General features: G+C 39.0%; 1 protein-coding gene and 1 long non-coding RNA gene across 4 annotated transcripts in view; one reads left to right on the forward strand and one right to left on the reverse strand.

Moving 5' to 3' along the window:
* The window catches only part of SLC15A5 (solute carrier family 15 member 5), a 72610-nt gene extending 62085 nt beyond the window's left edge, over positions 1–10525 (forward strand). The window contains exons 8-9 of the mRNA XM_037514285.1: positions 5350–5458; positions 10378–10525. Of these exons, the coding sequence (XP_037370182.1) occupies positions 5350–5458; positions 10378–10525 (257 nt within the window). The remainder of the gene's footprint in view (positions 1–5349; positions 5459–10377) is intronic.
* LOC119247668 (uncharacterized) overlaps positions 1–19989 on the reverse strand; it is a 224305-nt gene that overhangs the window by 61912 nt on the left and 142404 nt on the right. For all 3 annotated transcript variants that reach the window (XR_005125801.2, XR_008552260.1, XR_008552259.1), the window contains one exon: positions 15440–15528. This is a non-coding gene — a long non-coding RNA (uncharacterized LOC119247668). The remainder of the gene's footprint in view (positions 1–15439; positions 15529–19989) is intronic.

A 19989-nucleotide genomic window follows, 5' to 3' on the forward strand; every position in this document is an offset into this window, starting at 1 on the left:
TGGTGTGAAGTTCCTGCTTCAGACCAGCATCTGCTTCTTGCATGGGCTTTAATGGGACACTTTTCAGTGAAAAATTCAGCAAAAATGTGGAAAAATTATCAAAGCTAAGGAAATCCACAATTTTGTTGGTAAATACTACCTCTCAACAAATCTCCTCTTTTGAGACTGAATAACGAGAGAGAGAAAGAGAGAGAGAGAGAGAGAGAGAGAGAGAGAAAAGGAAAGAAAAAGTGACTGCACCCTAAGTAGCAGAAGATGGCTAGGCATAGCACCTAATATTGGACAGGTGAGCCAACATCAGCCTGTTAGTCAGGTACTAGTGGTAATATATTCTCAGCCCAAGTGAGGAGAACATGCCTTTGGGGCCATATAGGAGTTGCAGTCTGGGAAACAGTGACCAAGGAGGGTATTCAGGGAGGAGGCTGTGTAGTAACAAAATAGTGAGGTGAGGTTAGGGCATGAGTGTGCAAGAGGACATGACTGCCTGTTTGAATAATGGTGAAGGCTGGTAGGGAAGTGAAACCTGTTAGGTTGAAGGCTGGGTAGAATGCAACCAGTTTGGTTAATTTGGGAATTAGTAAGGTGGTTAGAATTTCCTTCTATTTGGGTGGCATGTCTGACTGGAGTAGGGAAACATGTGGTTGTCTTAGGGCCCTGTGAGACTCAAGACATAAAGAAGCACATGGAATTTGGGACTACAGTATGGGGCAAAATATGGGGCAAGAAGTAAGGATATTCCTCTTTCAGATTAGTAACTTTCTGTTTATAGTAGCACAGCCTATGTGGGTCCCCATACATGTTTCTCAATCAAAAGTCTAAAATTTAGTGTATTGAACTCCATGAGTCTCATACTAGTTTGAGTATCAGTCCTGAGATTTGGGTTGAAATGTTATCTAGGTATTTTAGAAGGTATTTTGTGTAAACTATTTCAAAGACAGTTGTCCAGACATTTTTAAATGAAGATGTTAAGGAAAATCATAGAAGTATTGGTTCCAACAGATCCAACAGGCCAGAGTAGTGAGATGATTGTAAGAGGAAAAGGCTGTGGGTTCAACTGAGTAGTGCCCCTGTACCTCTTCATGCCTTTGCCCCTGTCTGAAAAGACAGGAACCTGTCTAGATAGCTCCACAGTCCTCCTATCTCTGAAGTGACCATAATAATTTAAGATAAAAAGAAACATTTTATTTAGAATCTATAAATTCTAACGACCCAGAGTAATTACCTGCTTATATGTCTCCCCTAGAAATCTATGAGCTCCTTTTCTTAAGTAACTTGGAATGCCAAGTTCCTGGTACTTGAAATTTTCTTGATTTTAAGATTTATTTTTATTTCTTTATGCATACAAGAACTAGGGTGCAGGCCAGAGGTGCAAGGTGGTAGGGGGAACATGAGAGGATTCACTGAGGCAGAGTGGGGAACAGAGCAGGCAATCCACTGAAATACATTGCTGAGGGGCACAGCGGGCGAGACAGGAGAAGTCTGCTGTGCCATGTGGGTCAGCTCCCTGGCTGGGGATCAAACGCATGCTGTAGTGGCTGGCAATAGCACTGAGACTTTAACCCCTGCACCACCAGGGAGGCCCAGTACTTGAAATTTTCCTAACACATGATTTTCAAATGAGTGAATAAATGCAGCTGAGCAAGAAATATTTGGGGTAATTCTGAACCATGCCAAATATTTTCCTCACAAAACCAGAATAGTCTTACACTCATCACTAACTAGCTGGTTACACTATTACTGTATCTAACCACAGTCCACTGTGAACATTAACAAACAGCATTTTGTGACCCCATAGACTCTTTATGTGGCACATTTTTTTCTCATGTTGTTAACCTTCCTGTCCTCCCAAGTTAAGATCTGGAGAAGTTTAATTAGTCCCATTTTGGACTTAACGTCTTCACTTTGTCTCTTTTTGCAAGGATGCCCCTGATTTCAATCAGTGACTAGAAATGTCAGATGAAAAATGGCACAAATGTGAATTACGACAATAAAAGTTTATAAGCTACTAAAATAAAGTTATAGTACCTAAGAGCTGAGTCAACTGACAATGTTAAATGAAACATTTTACAGCCAGTCCTGGGATAATGATAAAAAAAAAAAAATGGCACACAGAACATGAAGAAATATCTGCCAGGAAATGGCCCCAAGCTCAAGCACGGGCCCCATGATTCTGTATGAGCAACCTGTAAGGGTTAGAGGGGGGTGATAATCTGAAGATATAGAGTGCCTCCTCTGTGTCCAATCCTTGACATCCATAATCTCTTTTTCTTCTCCTAAAAGTTCAGTAAGGGAGTTTATTGTCATTTTTGGGAGAAGCCAGTTGGGCAAATGTCCAACAACAAAATCACTAAATAACTGAGGCAATTTTTGACTTCAAAATCCCTGTCTCTAATGCCCTTTCTCTACATTCTTATAACCAATGCTGTATCTTTAAAAAAGATAATGTCGATATAATTAAGTAAATTTTAAGTTTCAAGATGCATCTGTGCAATTTGAAGTTAGTGTTTGTTCCATGCTATCAATTCAGGTGATGATTCTCTTTACCATGATTAACTACAAAGAGACTGTTAAATTATAGCTTAGTAAGGCAGAAATATGGGACTAGCGTGAAGATCAGCATTAGAAAGAGAACTGAACACTAAAAGAATTATGTTTTAGAGGCAATATAGGAACATTACAGGACTCTGAATAAGTGATATGGCAATTATATTTCAATCAAAAAATGTACGCTGTTACTTTTGAGTTTCCACTACCTTTCTCTAACCTTTCTGGTGTGACATCCTCTCGTTACCCCACAGGCCATAATGCCAAGTCACTTGCATTTCATTTGTGACCCCAGAATATCCCCAATGACAGGTAAAGCATGCTGCCATGCCCAGGGGATCTGGTATCTCTGATAGGCTCATATTTGCTGTAATTTCTTAGAAATACTGTGTTTTACCTTTGGAGATCTTAGAAAAATTTATATTCTTCTCCCTCATCTGACTGTTATAATATAAAGATAGTCTTTGCAATTACTTACTATGGAGCAAAATTCACGCTCCAAGAGGAATTAGTGTCATGTTAATTCTGAGGTTTTGCATACTCTGTGCAAACTCCTCTTACTCTAGCCAGAGAAACAAAGTGATGAAATGGTATAATCGCATGACATGCAAAGTGCTGATGTGAAATGAAAAGGACAGAAATATGATTGGGATAATAATTCAAGAGAAATAAGAAAACAGCACTGTCTGAACAGACTTAGGAGGATGGTTTAGTTCTTCCTGAAAATAAGTGCAATCTATTCTTACCTGACCTTAACCTCTACCCCAACCAAGTACAGTTAAATGTCTAGCTCCTACACACACACACTATGAGGGCTACACAATACCCAACAGACAGTCGGGAGGGAAACATTCAGTGCAACTATTCATCTAAATATTAAATGAAGGCATTATGTCAACATAGCAATAAAAACATAAATTTCTATTGTACTGAAACACAAATTAAGAAAATGGGAAAGTGGAACTTACAAAATAGTTTTAAACTCAATACCAGATATCATTTATAGGTCTGAGACTATAATGGACACTAGCTAATTTTCATGGCTGATCCAGAATAATAGTCATTGGGAAATTAAATGACAGAAGAGAAACAGCTTTAAATGGGAAGTGGCATAATTAATCACAGCTGTCATACTTATGCACTTGCTGACTATCAACCTTGAACAGAGCATTTAATTCAAATCCCATTTAGAAGTGTGCACTGTCAAGGGAGAGGCCAGGAACCATTTTCTAGTTCAGGAAGCAACCTACCATCCATGCACCAAAGATGGCACTGGAGATCCAGTCTGCCAGGACAGACTGACTGTTTGAGTCTGCAGTTATCACCACTACCCCTTGTACGAGGGGAAATACACCCCTTGTTCCTTCCTACAGGCAAAGCAAGAAAGAGCTGAAAACCTTGGCATCTGACTACCCAAAGATGATCAGTTCCTGTTCTCAATATGTATGGCATTTTCTGGAAATATCTGCCCAATCAGAATGGCAAATGAATTTAAATTCTGTGAAAAAAACCCACTTTCCTTTTTAAACAATCTTTTAAACATCTTCTAATACTATGTGCGTGTGTGTAACATTTGGTAATACTAGATCACATTGCTGCTTTGCTGTTTTAAAGGACTGCGTAAAAATAAGTGTTGCAGGGCTTCCCCTGGTGGCGCAGCGGTTGAGCGCTGGGTTGCGAAGCTGCCCGCAGCCTCGGCGGCGCCGGTTCGATCCCCGGCCGCTCCCCGGCCACCAGAGGAGGGTCCCATATGGCGCGCAGACCTCTCCTGCCGCCCGCTGCTCCCCTCAGCAGTGTACTTCGGTCCTTCTGCCTGCTCTGCTCCCCGCTCTGGCTCTGGTGAATTCTCTCACCCTCCTGCGCTTCTGACTGTACCCAGTGCTTGTATAAACAAATAAATAAATCTTTAAAAAAAAACAAAAAGAACAAAGAGGATCAGTCTCCCATTTAAAAAAATAAATAAATAAATAAGTGTTGCATATATGATATATAACTCAAAAACCACCGAGGAAATACTAAGTTTGTATGGAGACACAGAGATGACATAGATATATAGATATAGACACTGACATGGAAATACATAGTTCTAGCAAAGATCTAAAGCAAAAGTCAAAACTTAGGAGCAAATTGAAAGCAATTACCTTGAATCATATACACTCAGTTTGACATAAGGAAGTGAAGAACCCTTTTTAATGGGTATTAAATTAGAAGGTATTACTCATCAGGTTAAAAGAAAATATTCAAGTCAATCAGTGATTGCAAGCACTTTTACCAATAGGTCAAATATATCATTAGTATATGGTAACAGAAGATTTACCTAGGTTATAAAAATAATGTAATATCTGGTGTCTACATATATGATTGTACTAATCTTATAATAAGCATTGTAACAGACTATCTTATATGGTTTTCTCACAAGGCAAACAATTTTTTATTCATTCAGTGTAAGTGTATATTTACTGAACACTTACTGTGTAGCAGGCACTGTTCTAGATACTAGAATTATAAGGATGAATAAAACAAACATGGTTCTTGAAAAGTCATAGCAAAATCAGGATAACTTTCACAACCCAGTTCTAACACTTAGCTTGTGTTTGTTGACCTTCAAAATATTTGGGGTACTCTGCTTATAATTTTACTATTAATTGCAGAATTAAATAAAGTTTGACAGTGAGTTTCAGATAAGCTTTTAGGCTTTGTAGATGTTATTGAAGCATATTAAGCTCTATGAATTGTGGAATGATAAAATATTCACAGAAACTTACAATTCTGCAGTTGAATAACAATTACTTTTGCTCCAAACAGGCAATTGGTTCCCAAACACATTAAACAAAGGCAATTTAGAAAACTTCTTCTTCTTCTTGGCATCATTAACATTGTTGAATGCCCTGGGACTCTGGAGTGTTTCACAAAGGTAAGTGTGTGGTAAGATGAACTATTTCTGAGCCCACAAAATATTGATCTGGGAGCCATCACTGAGCCAATGGGAATCCTGAATGCCATGATTGGACAAATTACCATATTAGAGAAATTTAATGGATTACTTAAAGCAACAAATTTCAATTCAGACTTCTCTTTTTGCACTGATCCTTGTAATAAAATAGTGCTTTTCTCAATTTCAAAATATGTCCTAAAACAAGACTTTTTTCCCGTATTCTATAGAATCACTTTGGAGTAAAAAATAACCATGTTGATAATAAGAATGAATGAATCACTATTATTAAAAGCAAATATCATTAAACAAATAGCTAGAAATCTAATGATGCTTAAGATTTGGATTATATTCAGGCCTGTAAATCAGCAATGACCATTTCAAGGTCAATAATAAATTGTGAAAAATCATTTAGCCAGTCACCTGAAGCCATTCCATGACTTAATATGTGTCATCTCCCTTCCATCATCGCCAGCCTACCTCTCTCTCACTGACTTATTCTTGAATAGTTGTGTGTTTTTGAGAAACATGTCTAACTTCTCTGAGCCTGTCTTCATATGTGTAAAATACAAGTAGTGATAACATCTTGTGGATTTTATCAAAATGAAATTTGATAAAGGGTCAAGTACAATGGTCTGGTCTGCCAGTAACTAAATGATCCTTAACTTTCCTTACTTCGCTCCATTCATTTATCTACCTAGTCATATATTTTCCATTCTATTGTCACTTCTCCCTTGCCTAAGTCATTCTTTCATTCATTAATAAGTCTCTTTTGGACACTGGCCATGTGTTAAGTACTATAGTAAAAGTCAATAAACCAATAAATGCTTGGTGTACCTGTACCCTGCTCTCTTGACACTTATGGGTTAGTATTAATGACAAAAATCAAGTCTTAGTGGCTCCCTGAATTCTTACCATCCAAAGCATATTAGTTTATTAATGGACCCCCACAATTTATAATTTCCCTAAATTTCAATCATACTCTGACACTGAAAACTAAGTAGAATATCAGAGAGGCATACAGAATATGCTGAGCTTTGGATCAAAAAAACCAGTAGGCAACAGTTGCCTCCAGACAATGCCCGCCTGCCAATTCTCATAAACCTGTGCTTTTTTTCAATTTTACTTTTTCTCCCACTGTAAAATTTGACCTTTGTCTTTCATGAAGTAGCTTGAAAGTCAATCTCTAGAGGCAGCTCTGGTGAATTCAGTTGCACCACTTGCCTGAACAAACTCCAGCAAACTGTTTAAACTTGCTAAAAGTCAATTCCCTCATTTGTAAAATGGAAACAGTAAGAATAGTAACTGCTCCCTCAGGTTGTTGTAAGGGTGAAAAGATGCTTAAGAACAATGATGGTGATGATGATCTTGATCATGATCATAATAACTTTAGAGCCTGCCTTCCTTGCTTTTATTTTCCTCCTAGACTCATTCTGAGGTGTGATCAAGATGGTCATGATTATGGGTTGGATTCAGGTACAACTAACACTGGGGGCTAGTAGGTCAGGGGTTCATTCATTTGTTCATTAACTCATTCAATCATTCATTCAACCAACATACTAAGTATTGCTCCAGGCATTAAAAGACTAGAATCGAAGAAAATAGAGCATCAGTTTACAAGGAGCTAACATCCAGTGTTCATATTAAAATATTGAAATGTGATTATTTGTGATTGTTGAGCAAGTGAGTCAATAAGAAGCAATATGGTGGAGTGGAGTTCAGACAAGGAACCACCAGAAACTGGAGGAACCAAAGGTGAAAAGAGACTAACTGATATTGTAGGATTTATTTAGAAATAAATCTGATACTAAATTGTCTTCATCACCCATATACTTTCTCTTCTCTTGCTTAATTTTTGAGGGAAGGAAAAAAAGAGAGGATATAGCTAAAGAATGTGATTCTATACCTCTGAATGGTATGCAGTCTTGTAAACCAATGTCACTCCAATAAAAAAAACACATTATTATCAAAAAATATTTTTTTAAAAAGCAGGAAAGAAAGAAATTACTTTTCCATGTGCTGAGCACTTGTGTGTTTTAAGTAGCATGCTAGACACTCAAGTTAAATAACTTCATTTAACCACAAACACTTTCCTATTACATAAAACTTCTCACTCTGCTTTATAAATTAAAAAAAAAATAAAGTGGAAGTCTGGGTAAGTAAATTGACTAATTCCACACAACTAGGATTCAAACCCACTTGTTTGTCTAAAAACCCATACATACTCTCCCAAACTGTGTAGCTGCTAGCTGCCATGGAGAAGCACTCTACACTGACAACCCCTTAACTCTGGTGGATAGGGAGGAAATCAGTGTCCTCAGTTAAAGAAACTACACCCCATGACCTCTTGATCAGCCAACCACAGAAAAAGAATGGGTATCACATCAGAAATGGAGAGTCTGGAAAACTTGCCTGCAGCAATTACTAGAACCAAGTACATTGGTGTAGAGGTACATACTTAGCTGTTGGCCCACAGGGACTGGAAGTACCCAGTTAGAGTTAGGCAAGAAATGGTTTGCCATCGAAGGCAGTATGATCCATATATGCAATGAAGACTGCTTGATTCCAGTTATTTCTATACTGATGATTATTGTCAAACACTAACAAACAATAAATAGGCAAAAAAAAAAAAAAAAAAAAAAAACAGGAGAAAACACAGTTTTTCCAGGGAGAGGATTATTGAAAAATTATTTATGAGTCAGGTAGTGCTTGATCTAAGTACACATACAATCACAATCCAATTTTTACCAAACCCAAGGCATTCAGAGCCAGATAATTGTGATAAATCTATCAAGAATGGAACAGTATCATGCTATTTTTGTCCCCAAGAATTTAAGGGCAGTGGATTAATTATGAAACAGCATCTTCACCAATACACACATGGCATTAGTTGTATGTCAGCACTGGAGGGCAGCCCCACCACCAAAAAGCAAACAAATCTTGTCAAAATCCCTAGGATATCACCTGAGTACAATTAGTAATTACCAATGAATGTAAGGTCAGACTTACATTTGTAAAAAAAAAAAAAAAAAAATTAAAAAAAAAAACAACAAAAATGTAGCCCTCTGCCTCTATCGATATTAGTCCTCTTCAATCAAATCTGAAATAGGGCAATCGTGACATGTCATACCCAAGGCTCCCTAGGCAGAAGGTGAAGGGTGTAGGAAAGTTGTGGGACCCTCGCTGGTGGCCGGGAAATGAACCAGCGCTGCAGAGGCTACGGGCAGCCTTGCAGCCCAGCGCTCAACCGCTGCGCCACCAGGGGAGGCCCGGTTATAGGAAGGTTGAAATTGAAATGTCTTTTCCTTGCTGAAAAATACTAAACATCTATATAGTGCTTAAAATAAATATATATTCCACAATGGATGCTAAAATAAAAAGATAGGAGAGTATTTCTAGGGGCAGGGGGCAGAAGGGTATTTCTTTTTTATAATAATATCACTGTCCCTCCAATGTTGTAAAACACATCTTATAAAATTGATATCATGGCACTGATTTTTTCGATGAGACCAGTTAATCTTGTGTGCATAACCTATAATGATCATTCCAGGTGCCATAAATGAGAGACAAATGGCCAGTCATTCAAGCTGTACTTTTCTATTAAAAATTTTAGCAATATTTTTGAGAAGGAAAAGAAGGTAAAAATTAACTTGAAAGGGGCCTTCCTGGTGGCTCAAGGGTAAGTCTCAGCTCTAGGAAGCTATCCGAAGCCACTGCAGAATGAGTTCGATCCCCAGCCAGGGAGGTGACCCACATGGCACAGCAGACCTCTCCAGTCTCTCCTGTTGCTCCCCTCAACATTGTACTTCATTCAATCTGCCTGTTCTCCCCACTCTGTCCCTGGTGAATCCTCCCACTTCCCTGCACCTCTGGCCTACAACCCAGCTCTTGTATGCATAAATAAATCAATCTTTAAAAAAATTAGCTTGAAAAGCTTCACAAGTCAAAAATAGATGTATGGCCCCAAAGCATTAAGTATATTTGATAAAATTAAACTTATATCCATACTCATTTGTTCACTCAACAAATATTTATTGGACACCTGCTATATGCCAGGCATTGGTCAAGCAGTGAATAAAGCAATCTAAAATTCCAACCCTCCTGGAGTTTATTCAAAAATATTTAGAAAAACAACTGTGTCTTTATAGGCAGCATGCTGTAGAGCGAAAGGAACCAAGATTCAGAACTAGAAAGTTCTGATTCCAAACCCAGGCTCCATCTGCCCTGTATGGGCACAGTGGATTGGTGAAGGGTAAGTGGAAATGTGCACATACGGAAAAAAATAAAATAAAATGTCAAAAAATTTAAATTGGGAAAAAAAAGAATTCAAGCTCTGCCAACGACTATTCTCTATAAAACCTAAGCAAGTACTTCATCTCTTACATGATCCATTTCCTGATCTTTGAAATTGGGGATATTCCATCCTTCTAGAGTAGTGAGAATTCATTGAATCAGGTGGACATAGTGCCCTGCACGGGGACAGGAGGTTAGAGATACTCAGGAAAGCCAGGGTTTGCTTGGATTGGGGCTGGAGTGTCTTCATGGATGTTTTCTTCAGCAATGGTGTTTTACTCACAGCACTGAACTTACAAGTCTTCAGTATGTCTGAGTAACCTTTATGAGTCCTGGCCGCCATGAAGCCTGGGCAGTTGATAGGGTTTCAGGCTTTCCAGGCTCTGTCAGTGCCACAGCAGGTTGTAAATAGAGCACCATCTAAAGGTCCTTAGGAGACTCCTTCATAGGTACTGAAATGGCTGTGGAGCAGCACTATTAAATAATCAGCACTGTTGTGCCAGCATCTACTGGCCCATCATGAAGGTAGACAAATGTGGGAGCAAAGCACATGATTCATCAAGTCATCACAACTGGTCCTAAAATAGTTTTCTTTCTTTCTTTTTTAGATATTGTAATCTAAATCATTTTAATGTCCAGAACATCAGTGGAAGTAATCTTGAAGAAACACTTCCCCTTCATGAAAAGTCTCTGAAATTTTATGGCAGTACACAGGAATGTTCTTCACATATTGATCTTTGGGAGACAGCCCTATGAAACTATATTTGACTCCACCTGTTTTATGAGCAAAGTATTCGTTGTTTTCTTCAGATGAACACTTTATGCATTTTAGTTTAAGGACTAATATATAAAGGAATGAGTTTATGAATATTACCTGTGTACTTTATTTGCAAAGACTAATTACGACTCCTCTAGAAAATGACTATGCTTTCGTACTAATGTTATGATTAGAACTTTAAGGTCATTTCAAAGTCTAGGTGATTTTTCTGTGACAGTAAACTACAATTCCCTATACATCACAATATTTCACAGCTTTTTACAATGGTTTGGCTATTAAAAGAAACACATATGGTATTTTTTAGAGTTTTAATGTGCAATTACACTAGTGTTCCTTTCAGTACATTTTTTAAGCATTTTATATGCCAATATTGTGATTATATACTGTGTCTGAATAAATAAAAAAACTGTATGTTATTTTACTATAGTTGATCTTGACTTTATGCTATCAAGATATGAATTGATGAGGGCAATTTTCTGAATTGCAAAGCTGCATTACAAAAATAGAGATCCTTTACAAAGAGAACAGCCACATACTGATGTTATAAAATAAATGTTAATGACAGAATTAGTGAGATTAAAAGAAGGAATTTAAGGAAGGTAAACCTAGTGCTGAAAAGAGGGCAAGCGATCAGATCAACAGAGACACAGGACTCTGCCGGCCCAAAAGACACCTTTTGCTTTCCACAGCTACAAATTCAGATACCTTCAGAATATCATCTTCCAAAAGAGATTTATCTCAGATAAGTAAAGAAATGTGGAAACTCGTTTTTTAAAAAGTCAAAAAAACCATTGTCCCATACCTTTACAGTAATATTTGTCAAATTTTGGGTGAGAATCAGCTCCATGGACCCTTCACCCAAACTTTTGTGCAGGAATCCGTGGTTTTCCCAAACATACTCGCATCATTCCTTTGCTCCTGAACACTGAACACCCCTCCTTTCCAGGACAGTTCATGCTGGATCGGAGAGGTGGGCTTATCAACTGATTGCAAATGATTCTGCAATTAAGCACCTCCCTTGTGTATACATAAAATATTTTAGATCTGTAGAATAAAAGGTGCATTCATCTTGATTAGGTATGACATGCATGTTTAATTGCAAAAAAGCAGCTGTAAAGTACCAGGTGTTTCTCTTACTCAAACTATTTTTGTTTCTATACAGGACACGTGAAAAGATTAGCTCTTATAGACATCAATTCTTGCCCTGTGACTTTTTCAAATCCTTTAAGCATTTGCTTTATGATAATATAGTGAGGATGACCCTGGATAGACCTTGGAAGCTTTCTTCCTGAAAGAAGGTTAAATGCCAAATTTGCAATTTGGGTCTAATAAATACCCCACAGATCAAGAGTCTAATAAAACCTCAGCTTAGTACAGTGAGAAGCTTTAACAGTCTGTCTCACTGTTTGAAAAAGTCTTCTATTAATTTTTACTTCCAAAATTGGCCTTCATCTCCTTAATTTCTAAAACATAATAGAAAAAAGCACTCATTATGTTTTCACTAGTCCTTAGAGCTGAAAAGAGAGCTACAGAGTTATACAGTTGACCCAAACCAAAGACCAGAAATGTTTAGCATTCTCAAGCTGGGGTTGACACTTGTGGTTAGCTAAACCACAGCAACTACACAAGCTTCCTTCCATCCAGAACAGGATGCGCTCACACAGCAGCTTCTCTAGTGCCTAGCAACATTATCACTGAGCACCTGGAATAGTTTAGGCATTAAGTGTAATTGGTTTTGCTTTACATAAATCTGTAGCTTTGTAAATAAGTGGAACATTTCAGCTTCCATATAACACCAATTAACTGAAAGGGATGCACTGTTTGCAGAAGCGTGCTGGGCTTTGGATGGTATTTCTCCAGTAATCTGTTCAGTGGCAGGCAAAGCTCCGTGTCCCGCAGTGTTCCACCTACTCCCAGTCACTTGGTGCCCAGGGTCTGTATCCACATTCTCATTTGCTCCATTTTTCAGGTATGGAAGATTGGGAAAGTGAGGTCTTCCCTAAAGAAGCACCTTCTGTGTTCTGTTTTTGTCCATAATCCAGAAGAGAAAGGCAGGGCATCTCAAGAGCTTTCTATGCCCCTCAGAGTACAGGTCAGAGCCCGTCTGACCCTGTGCATGACTGATAGCACCATCTCTTTCCTTTCCCTTTTCTTCTTGTTACACTTCAAGCCAAGGCAGCCAGAAGTCACTATATTGAGCCCAAACACAAAATTAAGAAATCTCTGCCTTATTGCCTGAATTGGCTAGTGAAAATGTTCCAAAAGAATGGCACTCAGAAATCTGCTGCTGGGAGTTAGTGCATTTTCTCATGCTCCTTGGCCATCTCTCCTGCTCTCCCTTTTACCTGCCTTAATCCCTCACCTCTCAGCCCCTTCAGGCAGTCTTCACTCATAGCATTCATTCAGCCAGACCAATCTTCAATTCTTTTGGTCTCTAAAAGTATTTTATCACCTATCACAATACCAGTATCACCCCAAGAGAGTGTATGATTCCAAAAAGTTCGCTATTGATATCGCATGGTTTACAAATTGAAGGAGAAAGAAAGAGAGAATAACCCCTTCTGAGACATGTCGGGACAGTGTGTTTTGTGACAACAACGTGAGCATTAGTCCCCTCAACCAGACTGGCATCGGGCACGTAGCATTTTCACTACTGGGGGTGCCGGCGCATGGTTCCTGCTCACAAGCTCAGGAGAAAAGCCCTCAAATAAAATCAATGGCCAAGTGATGACAGCACGCAGGTGCTGCTAAAATGCAGGTCTGCGTGTGGAAAGGAGGGACATGAAAGGAACCACTGATAATAGCAGCTCATGTCTATGTCACCCCTTACAGTTTACAAGTCGCTGTCACACATATCACCACATTTGATTAGCACCCCTCCCCAAGGGTGGTGGGCACGTTTTGGCAAGCCCATGTTGTGAGAAATTGCAGCTCTGAGACATTAAGTGATTTATCAAGAAGTCACAAAGACAGGAGATGGCACAGACAGGACTTGAACCTTGGTCTTGCTGTCTCTGAAGTGCCAACTCTTCTACATACATTCATGTCAGCAACAGGGGTTCATCCCCAACCACTTGGGCAGCACCATTCCCTGCATCGTTCAAATGGGAACAGGGGTGAGAAGAAAGACTCTGCTGGGGTTAGAGACCCCAATAAGCACAGTAAATAAAATAGTAAACAAGCACCTTTCCAACATGCACTGTCCTCATGTGGGCCCCACTGAATAATGGCCCCAGACTCACCACATTGGGGTAGGGAGTCAAAAATGTGCTCTCCTTCTCCTGGGAGTACTACAGTCCATTCCAAATTGCCTTAGAAAAGAACGCTTTGAGAAAAACAAATGTACCCTAAGAGAATTAATAACCATTAACACTCCTTTGGTACTTGCTAAGTGCAAGACATTGTTCTAAGTGTTTCAGGTACTTTAGCTCATTTAACCATTGCAAGAACTCGATGATCTAAGAACACTTGTTAACCCCACTTTACAGATGGGAGACAGGAAGCAAAGAGGAGTTAATAAAGTTTACATGTGTGCAATATGAACAAAATCAATATTTGGATCCAAAGGGTCTGTCTACAAAATTCAGGAAATTTGCCTTCTTTCTATAATTGTTCTCAGTATGGCTGTCATCTGTAACTAGATATTTACATATTCTCAGAGGGATTCCAGGGAAGACAATACCTCTTTCCAGTGGATTGCATGTTTGTTTGTTTTTTCTGTCGCAGCACATACTATGAATTCTTTCATCAGTAATGATGGAATGAAATAACAAAGATTCTTAACACCCCTAGATTCTTCCCCTTCCCTCCCCTTTCACAAATGTTTATTGTCTGCAGTTTAAGTCCAAAGGCAAGATTTTCCAGGACAATTTCAGCCTCTGTGGTAGTGAGAGGACACATCTCTTGAGGATTACTATAAGGGCTCTTCTCCAGTGTTCCTCAAATCACAGGGTAAGCCATCTGTTCCTCAGATACAATCGCCATCATCTGATGAAAATGGAAACCTAAGATCAACTAGGCTTTCTGCTTCCTAGCATGTACTTGGACATTGTCTGGTATGCCCCAGTACTGTTCCCCCCATAAGTATGAAACCATCAAAGATCATCAAATTAGTGATTAGTCTCAGTTTCTAGGTATCTCTCTGTCTAATCATTGTCTAATGTCACACTAAGTTTGTCTACAGTAGAATGGATGCTGTTTGACAGGCAATATCATTTTTCCAGGTGATGCACTATCTAGTCCAACAAGTACCTTATTAAGTATTAAATAATAATACTACCCAAAACCTAATCTACCATCTGTCTTAGACAGGTTTGTATCCATTCACTGGCTGAGAATCAGTTGTTTAATAAGTCTACTAAACTTCAAGTAACCAAATCTCATATAAATACAGTAATGAGTCAGTAGCCTATGACAAACCTCAATTATCACAGTGCAGCAAAACAGGAGCGCAAAGAATGACAATGATGCAAAGAGCAAGGTGAGAATTCTTCCAGGAATAAAAGATGGAGAAAAGTAGAATGAATGGGAAGCAGACATTTGGCAAAAATCAAGGGGAAGACATAATACAAGGATACTGCATACACATCATCACCCCAGGTAGTTCTCATTTTCCCAAAAAAACCTCTTGAAATTAAATGAGAAAGGGATATGCTAAAATCTAAAAAACAAGGGAATGAGCTTTCTATCTGAAATGCTGGAAAGGAAATGTGAGCTTCAACAGCAAAAGCAGTGAGAAGCCATCTGGAAACAGTGATTTCCCATTTTGGCATAATGCACTGCACTTAGTAGGTGCCTTGTTTCATATGAATTGACTAAGACTTCCTTGAGCAAATGAGAATATTTTCTGCTATTCCCCCAAGTCTCCCTAATAGGAGTGAAACCTTTCTGACCAGTTTCCACAGTGTCTCCAAAAATGCAAGACGTCTGTTTCTCTTGCAGCTTGTACGGTTCTGCCTTATTCCATCGCAGTCAACCGTGCCTGAAAGACAGGAACAAACAAGATGGACAAGTGTGGCAGTGAATGAACCATTTTACTGCAATTAGAAGTTCACGGGGAATAAATTATCCTCTAGTTCAAGCTGTCCAGCAGTAATTCTCATTAATAATAACACTTTAACAACAGTCTGCTTCCCACAACGACAGTGAGTGCTAGAAACTTTATCATTACTCCTGAAGCAGGAGTCACATCCCAGACGGGCAGCCCAGACTGCCATATGCGGCACGCAAGAGAAGCCTTAAATTACAAAGAAGCTTGCATGCATAACTGCCCATGAAGTTCACTGGCTAGATGAGCAGGTAGAAAAAACCCAAGGGCTCCTCTCTTTCCAGCTTTCTCTTCTAATTCATGTGCAATGTAAAAGATTTTTCACATTAATGAGTAAATCTAACTATCTACTTTCTTCATCAGGGACATCTCTTTCACTGTGGTGTTTTTATTTCCCACATATGAGCAATTGCGGTCTGTGAAGGCGGCGATTTTTGTTGAGATATATATGCAGATGGATGGATGGATGGATGCATGGATGGATGGATAATAGATAGATAGATAGACAATAGATAGAAGATAGATAGATACATAGATAGATAGATAGATAGATAGATAGATAGATAGATAGATAGATAGATAGATAGACAGATATGTTGGCTATTAGGAGCCTTTGTTCCTCTTCATGTCATCTCTTCTACATGGACCACTTTATACTTTTGTTGGATTTTGATGTCTATATCCAAAGGCAAGTATCTCCAAAAAGAAACAAAGCCTGGCAGAAGACCTACGGCCCTCATGACCTAGCCTCAGGGGCTTCAGACTATCATCTCCCCTAATGCTATTGCTGAGGCACTCAGAAAGTCCCGTCTAGATGTAAAGAGAGAGGAATTAGGCTCCATGTTTTCCTGAGAAGTAACAAGATTATACAAATCATCTGGGAACAGAAATATTGCTGTGGACATTTTAAGTTCAAAGATGAACAGGTGTCTGTTTGCAGTGGCAGGAACATTTTGGATAGTGTTGGAAAGCTGTATAAGCAAAATACCAGTGTGTGAAACAGCACAATTTATTCTGAGAGCTGAGAGTCATTTGGACTTTTGACTGGAGCGGCTGTTTGGAGTACAAGAATCAAGGACAGAATAATATGACAGATTTGTGTTTCAAAAAGAAAACTCAGTCAAAAATGCAGGGGATAAATTGGCAGGGACTAGACAAGAGTTAGCCCCCTGAGGTGACTATCTGACAGTGAATACTGGTAAGAGATAATGAGGTCTGGATTGAGAATGGTACCACTGGCAGTGGAGAACAGGGAAAGAACAGAGGATATCCAAGAGCAGGCTAATAGAAAGACACAATTTATTGAACATCCACTGTGCATTTAATTATCTATGTAACTTTCACAATAACTCTGTGATCTTAGAATTATTACTGTCTTCATTCTATACAGAAGGAAACTGAGACACAGAGAAGTCACACTTTTCCCCTTTGTTCCTTTTCCCCACAACTAACTAGAACTAAGATTCAAAACCAATACTGAAGCCCATGCAGTTTATTGCTGATATGCGACTAGCTGTGGTGGTGACAACAAAGTCAAAGGATTCCAGGATCATCATCAATTTCCAACAAGCCACAATGGACTATGGGGGACTATGAGTGCTTTGCTGGTGGGCGTGGTGTGGTAACAATACCTGAAGGAGATAATCCTATGCCTCTAAAACATGCACACTGTTGTAAATCAATGTTACTTCAATTAAAAACAAATAACAAGAAACTATCTGACTGTTAACACCACTTAACTGGATAAAGAAATGCAGCAGCATGAGGGAAAGGGATACTGGAAGAACACAAAACATAAAGAATTTGAGGTGTCTGTGGGAGAGTGAATGGAGATCTCTAATACCCTACTGGTGATCTATATAAGGCACAAAGCATTTTGTTCATGCAGAAATGAAAAAAGAGTCATCAAGTGTTCATACTTGAAAGGTACATCTAGCCAGATTTTTATTTTGTAAATGAGAAAATCTAGGCCCAGCCTGTCCGTACATAAACACCTATCTAGCTGGTAAAACTTCTAGGATTTTTAATCAGAGTCTAGCTCAGTAGAATTTGGATTCTCCAAAGAATTATCAGGAAAGAGAAAAGTATCCATTGTCAAATGCTGGATTTAACCAGTAATTTAGTTTGATTTTTTCAGAACCAATCAGATACCTCACTTTGTACTACAGGAATCAGTTTTCTCTCAGAGTTTTAAAAATTGCTCTCATATAACACCTTCTATACTCTAGACTTCGGAAATGCTCTCACAGTTTTTAAAATTCATTTGGCCACATGATCCTTTACTCAGATAAGTCTTCTTAGCACTGGTCATCTTCCCTCAAATACTCTGGAAATGCTGGTAGGGTGGAAAGTACATAGATTTTTTTTTAAATCAGATAGGACTGAATTTGAAATAAGTCTCCACTGTGAAGTAACTGAGCACCCTTTGATATGTTATTTAATCTCGCTGAATTTAGTTTCCACATCTGCAAAATTGAATAAAAACATTCTTCACTATACTGTGAGCATCAACATACATAATGCATGTGACATAGACCCTGAGACACAGAAACAGTCAATACAAATTAGCCACCTACTATTTCATTCTTTTCTTTAATCAGTGAACATTTATTGGATATATTCCACACTCCAAAAACCATTCGAAGACATATGTTAATATATTTCTCACCATTTCAAGAAAACAAAATTCTTTCCTTTTAATTTACTGCAAATATTTATCCATTAATAGCAATTATCTTGATACTACACCCTAAATGCTTCCAATTTGAGGACTAGAAAAATGGAGAAGCAGAAATCCCATTTATCAGAAAAAATGTCCCTGACGATTCATCATAACAAGTCCTCATTTCATGACATTTGGAATTTCTCCAGACACAGAATTAACAATTCTCTTCTTGATATTCACAATTGAATTATAAAATGGAGCTAGAGCTTCACACAAATAATCACAATGCAAGATGGAAAGAATGGGGATGGTTAAATTCACGTGTCAACATGACTGAGCCATAGGTTACTGAAATTAAACGTTATATCTAGGTGTGTCCAGTTGGTTATTTTCAGATAACATTAGCATTTAAATCAGTGCACACAGCAGACTGACTGTCTTCACCAGTGTGGCGGGCTTCACCTAATCTGTTGAGGGTCTGACTAAAAAGTAGAGAAAGGAAAGATCTGCTCCCTTCCTATCTGCCTACTTGAATGGGGACACTGGTCTCCTTCTGCCCTCACACTGAGAATTGCGTCATCACTCCCCCAGTGCTCAGTTTTACACTGGAATGATGCCACTGGCTTTTCTGGGTTTCTAACTTACAGACAACAGGTCAGGAGACATGTCAACTTTCAGAAAATTAAGTGAGTCAAGTCTTCATAATAAAAATTTCCAGATGTTTGTCCTATTGATTGTGTTTCTCTGGGGAAGTCTGACTAGTACAGATTTTGGTGCCAAGTAATCAAGTAGTAGAAAAGGAACAGAATATTAAGGGTGAGTTTCTGGAATGGACTCTCTAATGTTAACTAGATTGTGAAATGTTAATGATTCTATTTCCAGTAGTAAGGAAAGCTCTGAGAGTTTATGGCATGATCTAGCAACAGAGGTACACAAGACATTTGCATTAGGTACTCCTATTCAACCCCTTGTAATGTTATAGAACAGGAAGAGGGGTAGCCCAAGCCCCGCAAACCTGCCTATTCTAAATGGGTTCTGCCATCCGCCGCATCAACACAAAACATATGAGACTTTAATGGGAAGGAACTTTAATAAAACTAGGAAACAATACAGGTAAGGCAAAGAGTCTAGTTTCTAAATGAAGCACCCAAAGTTACCCATCCCCTCGTGGGTAAAACTCCATCCAAATGGGATCGGCCCAGAACAAGGCCCCAAAGCCTGCTACAAGTCTAAAGCATCTTCCAGTGGGGACCCACAGAAAAGGGTCACAAATAACCGGACAAGCCCGGAAGGAAAAGAGCAAAATCAACATCAAGATAAAAGCTGCCATGGTCACCTCCCCACGGGTCTCACCCACATCTGTGTCACCCAGTCCATGACCAAAAGACAAGCGCAGTTTCTTCACGTGTCTCTAGGCTCCATGAGCCTCCTCCAGGTCTCCTTCTGGCTCCATCCTGCTTCCTTCCTCAGTCTCTTCTGCAGCTACCCCTCTTCCTCCTCAGCTCTACCCTCCCTTGGGTGGGGCAGGGAACCTCCCCCTTTCCTGGGGACCACCCTGTTACAATCCCCCCTTTAATTTTTATTCCACCATATCTATGGTGGCACAGATCTCAGGGTGTAGTCTTGGGAGACAGTCTTTTTTCAGGGTTACATTGTGTGTAAGAGAAGCAACAATTAGTCAGCAGCATTGTCCATGAATGTCCAGTATGACAGTTTCATTACTTAAAAAT

This window comes from Talpa occidentalis, unplaced genomic scaffold, assembly GCF_014898055.3.
Source record: "Talpa occidentalis isolate TD23 unplaced genomic scaffold, MPIMG_talOcc4v2.1 talOcc4.16, whole genome shotgun sequence".
Classification (NCBI taxonomy): domain Eukaryota; kingdom Metazoa; phylum Chordata; class Mammalia; order Eulipotyphla; family Talpidae; genus Talpa; species Talpa occidentalis.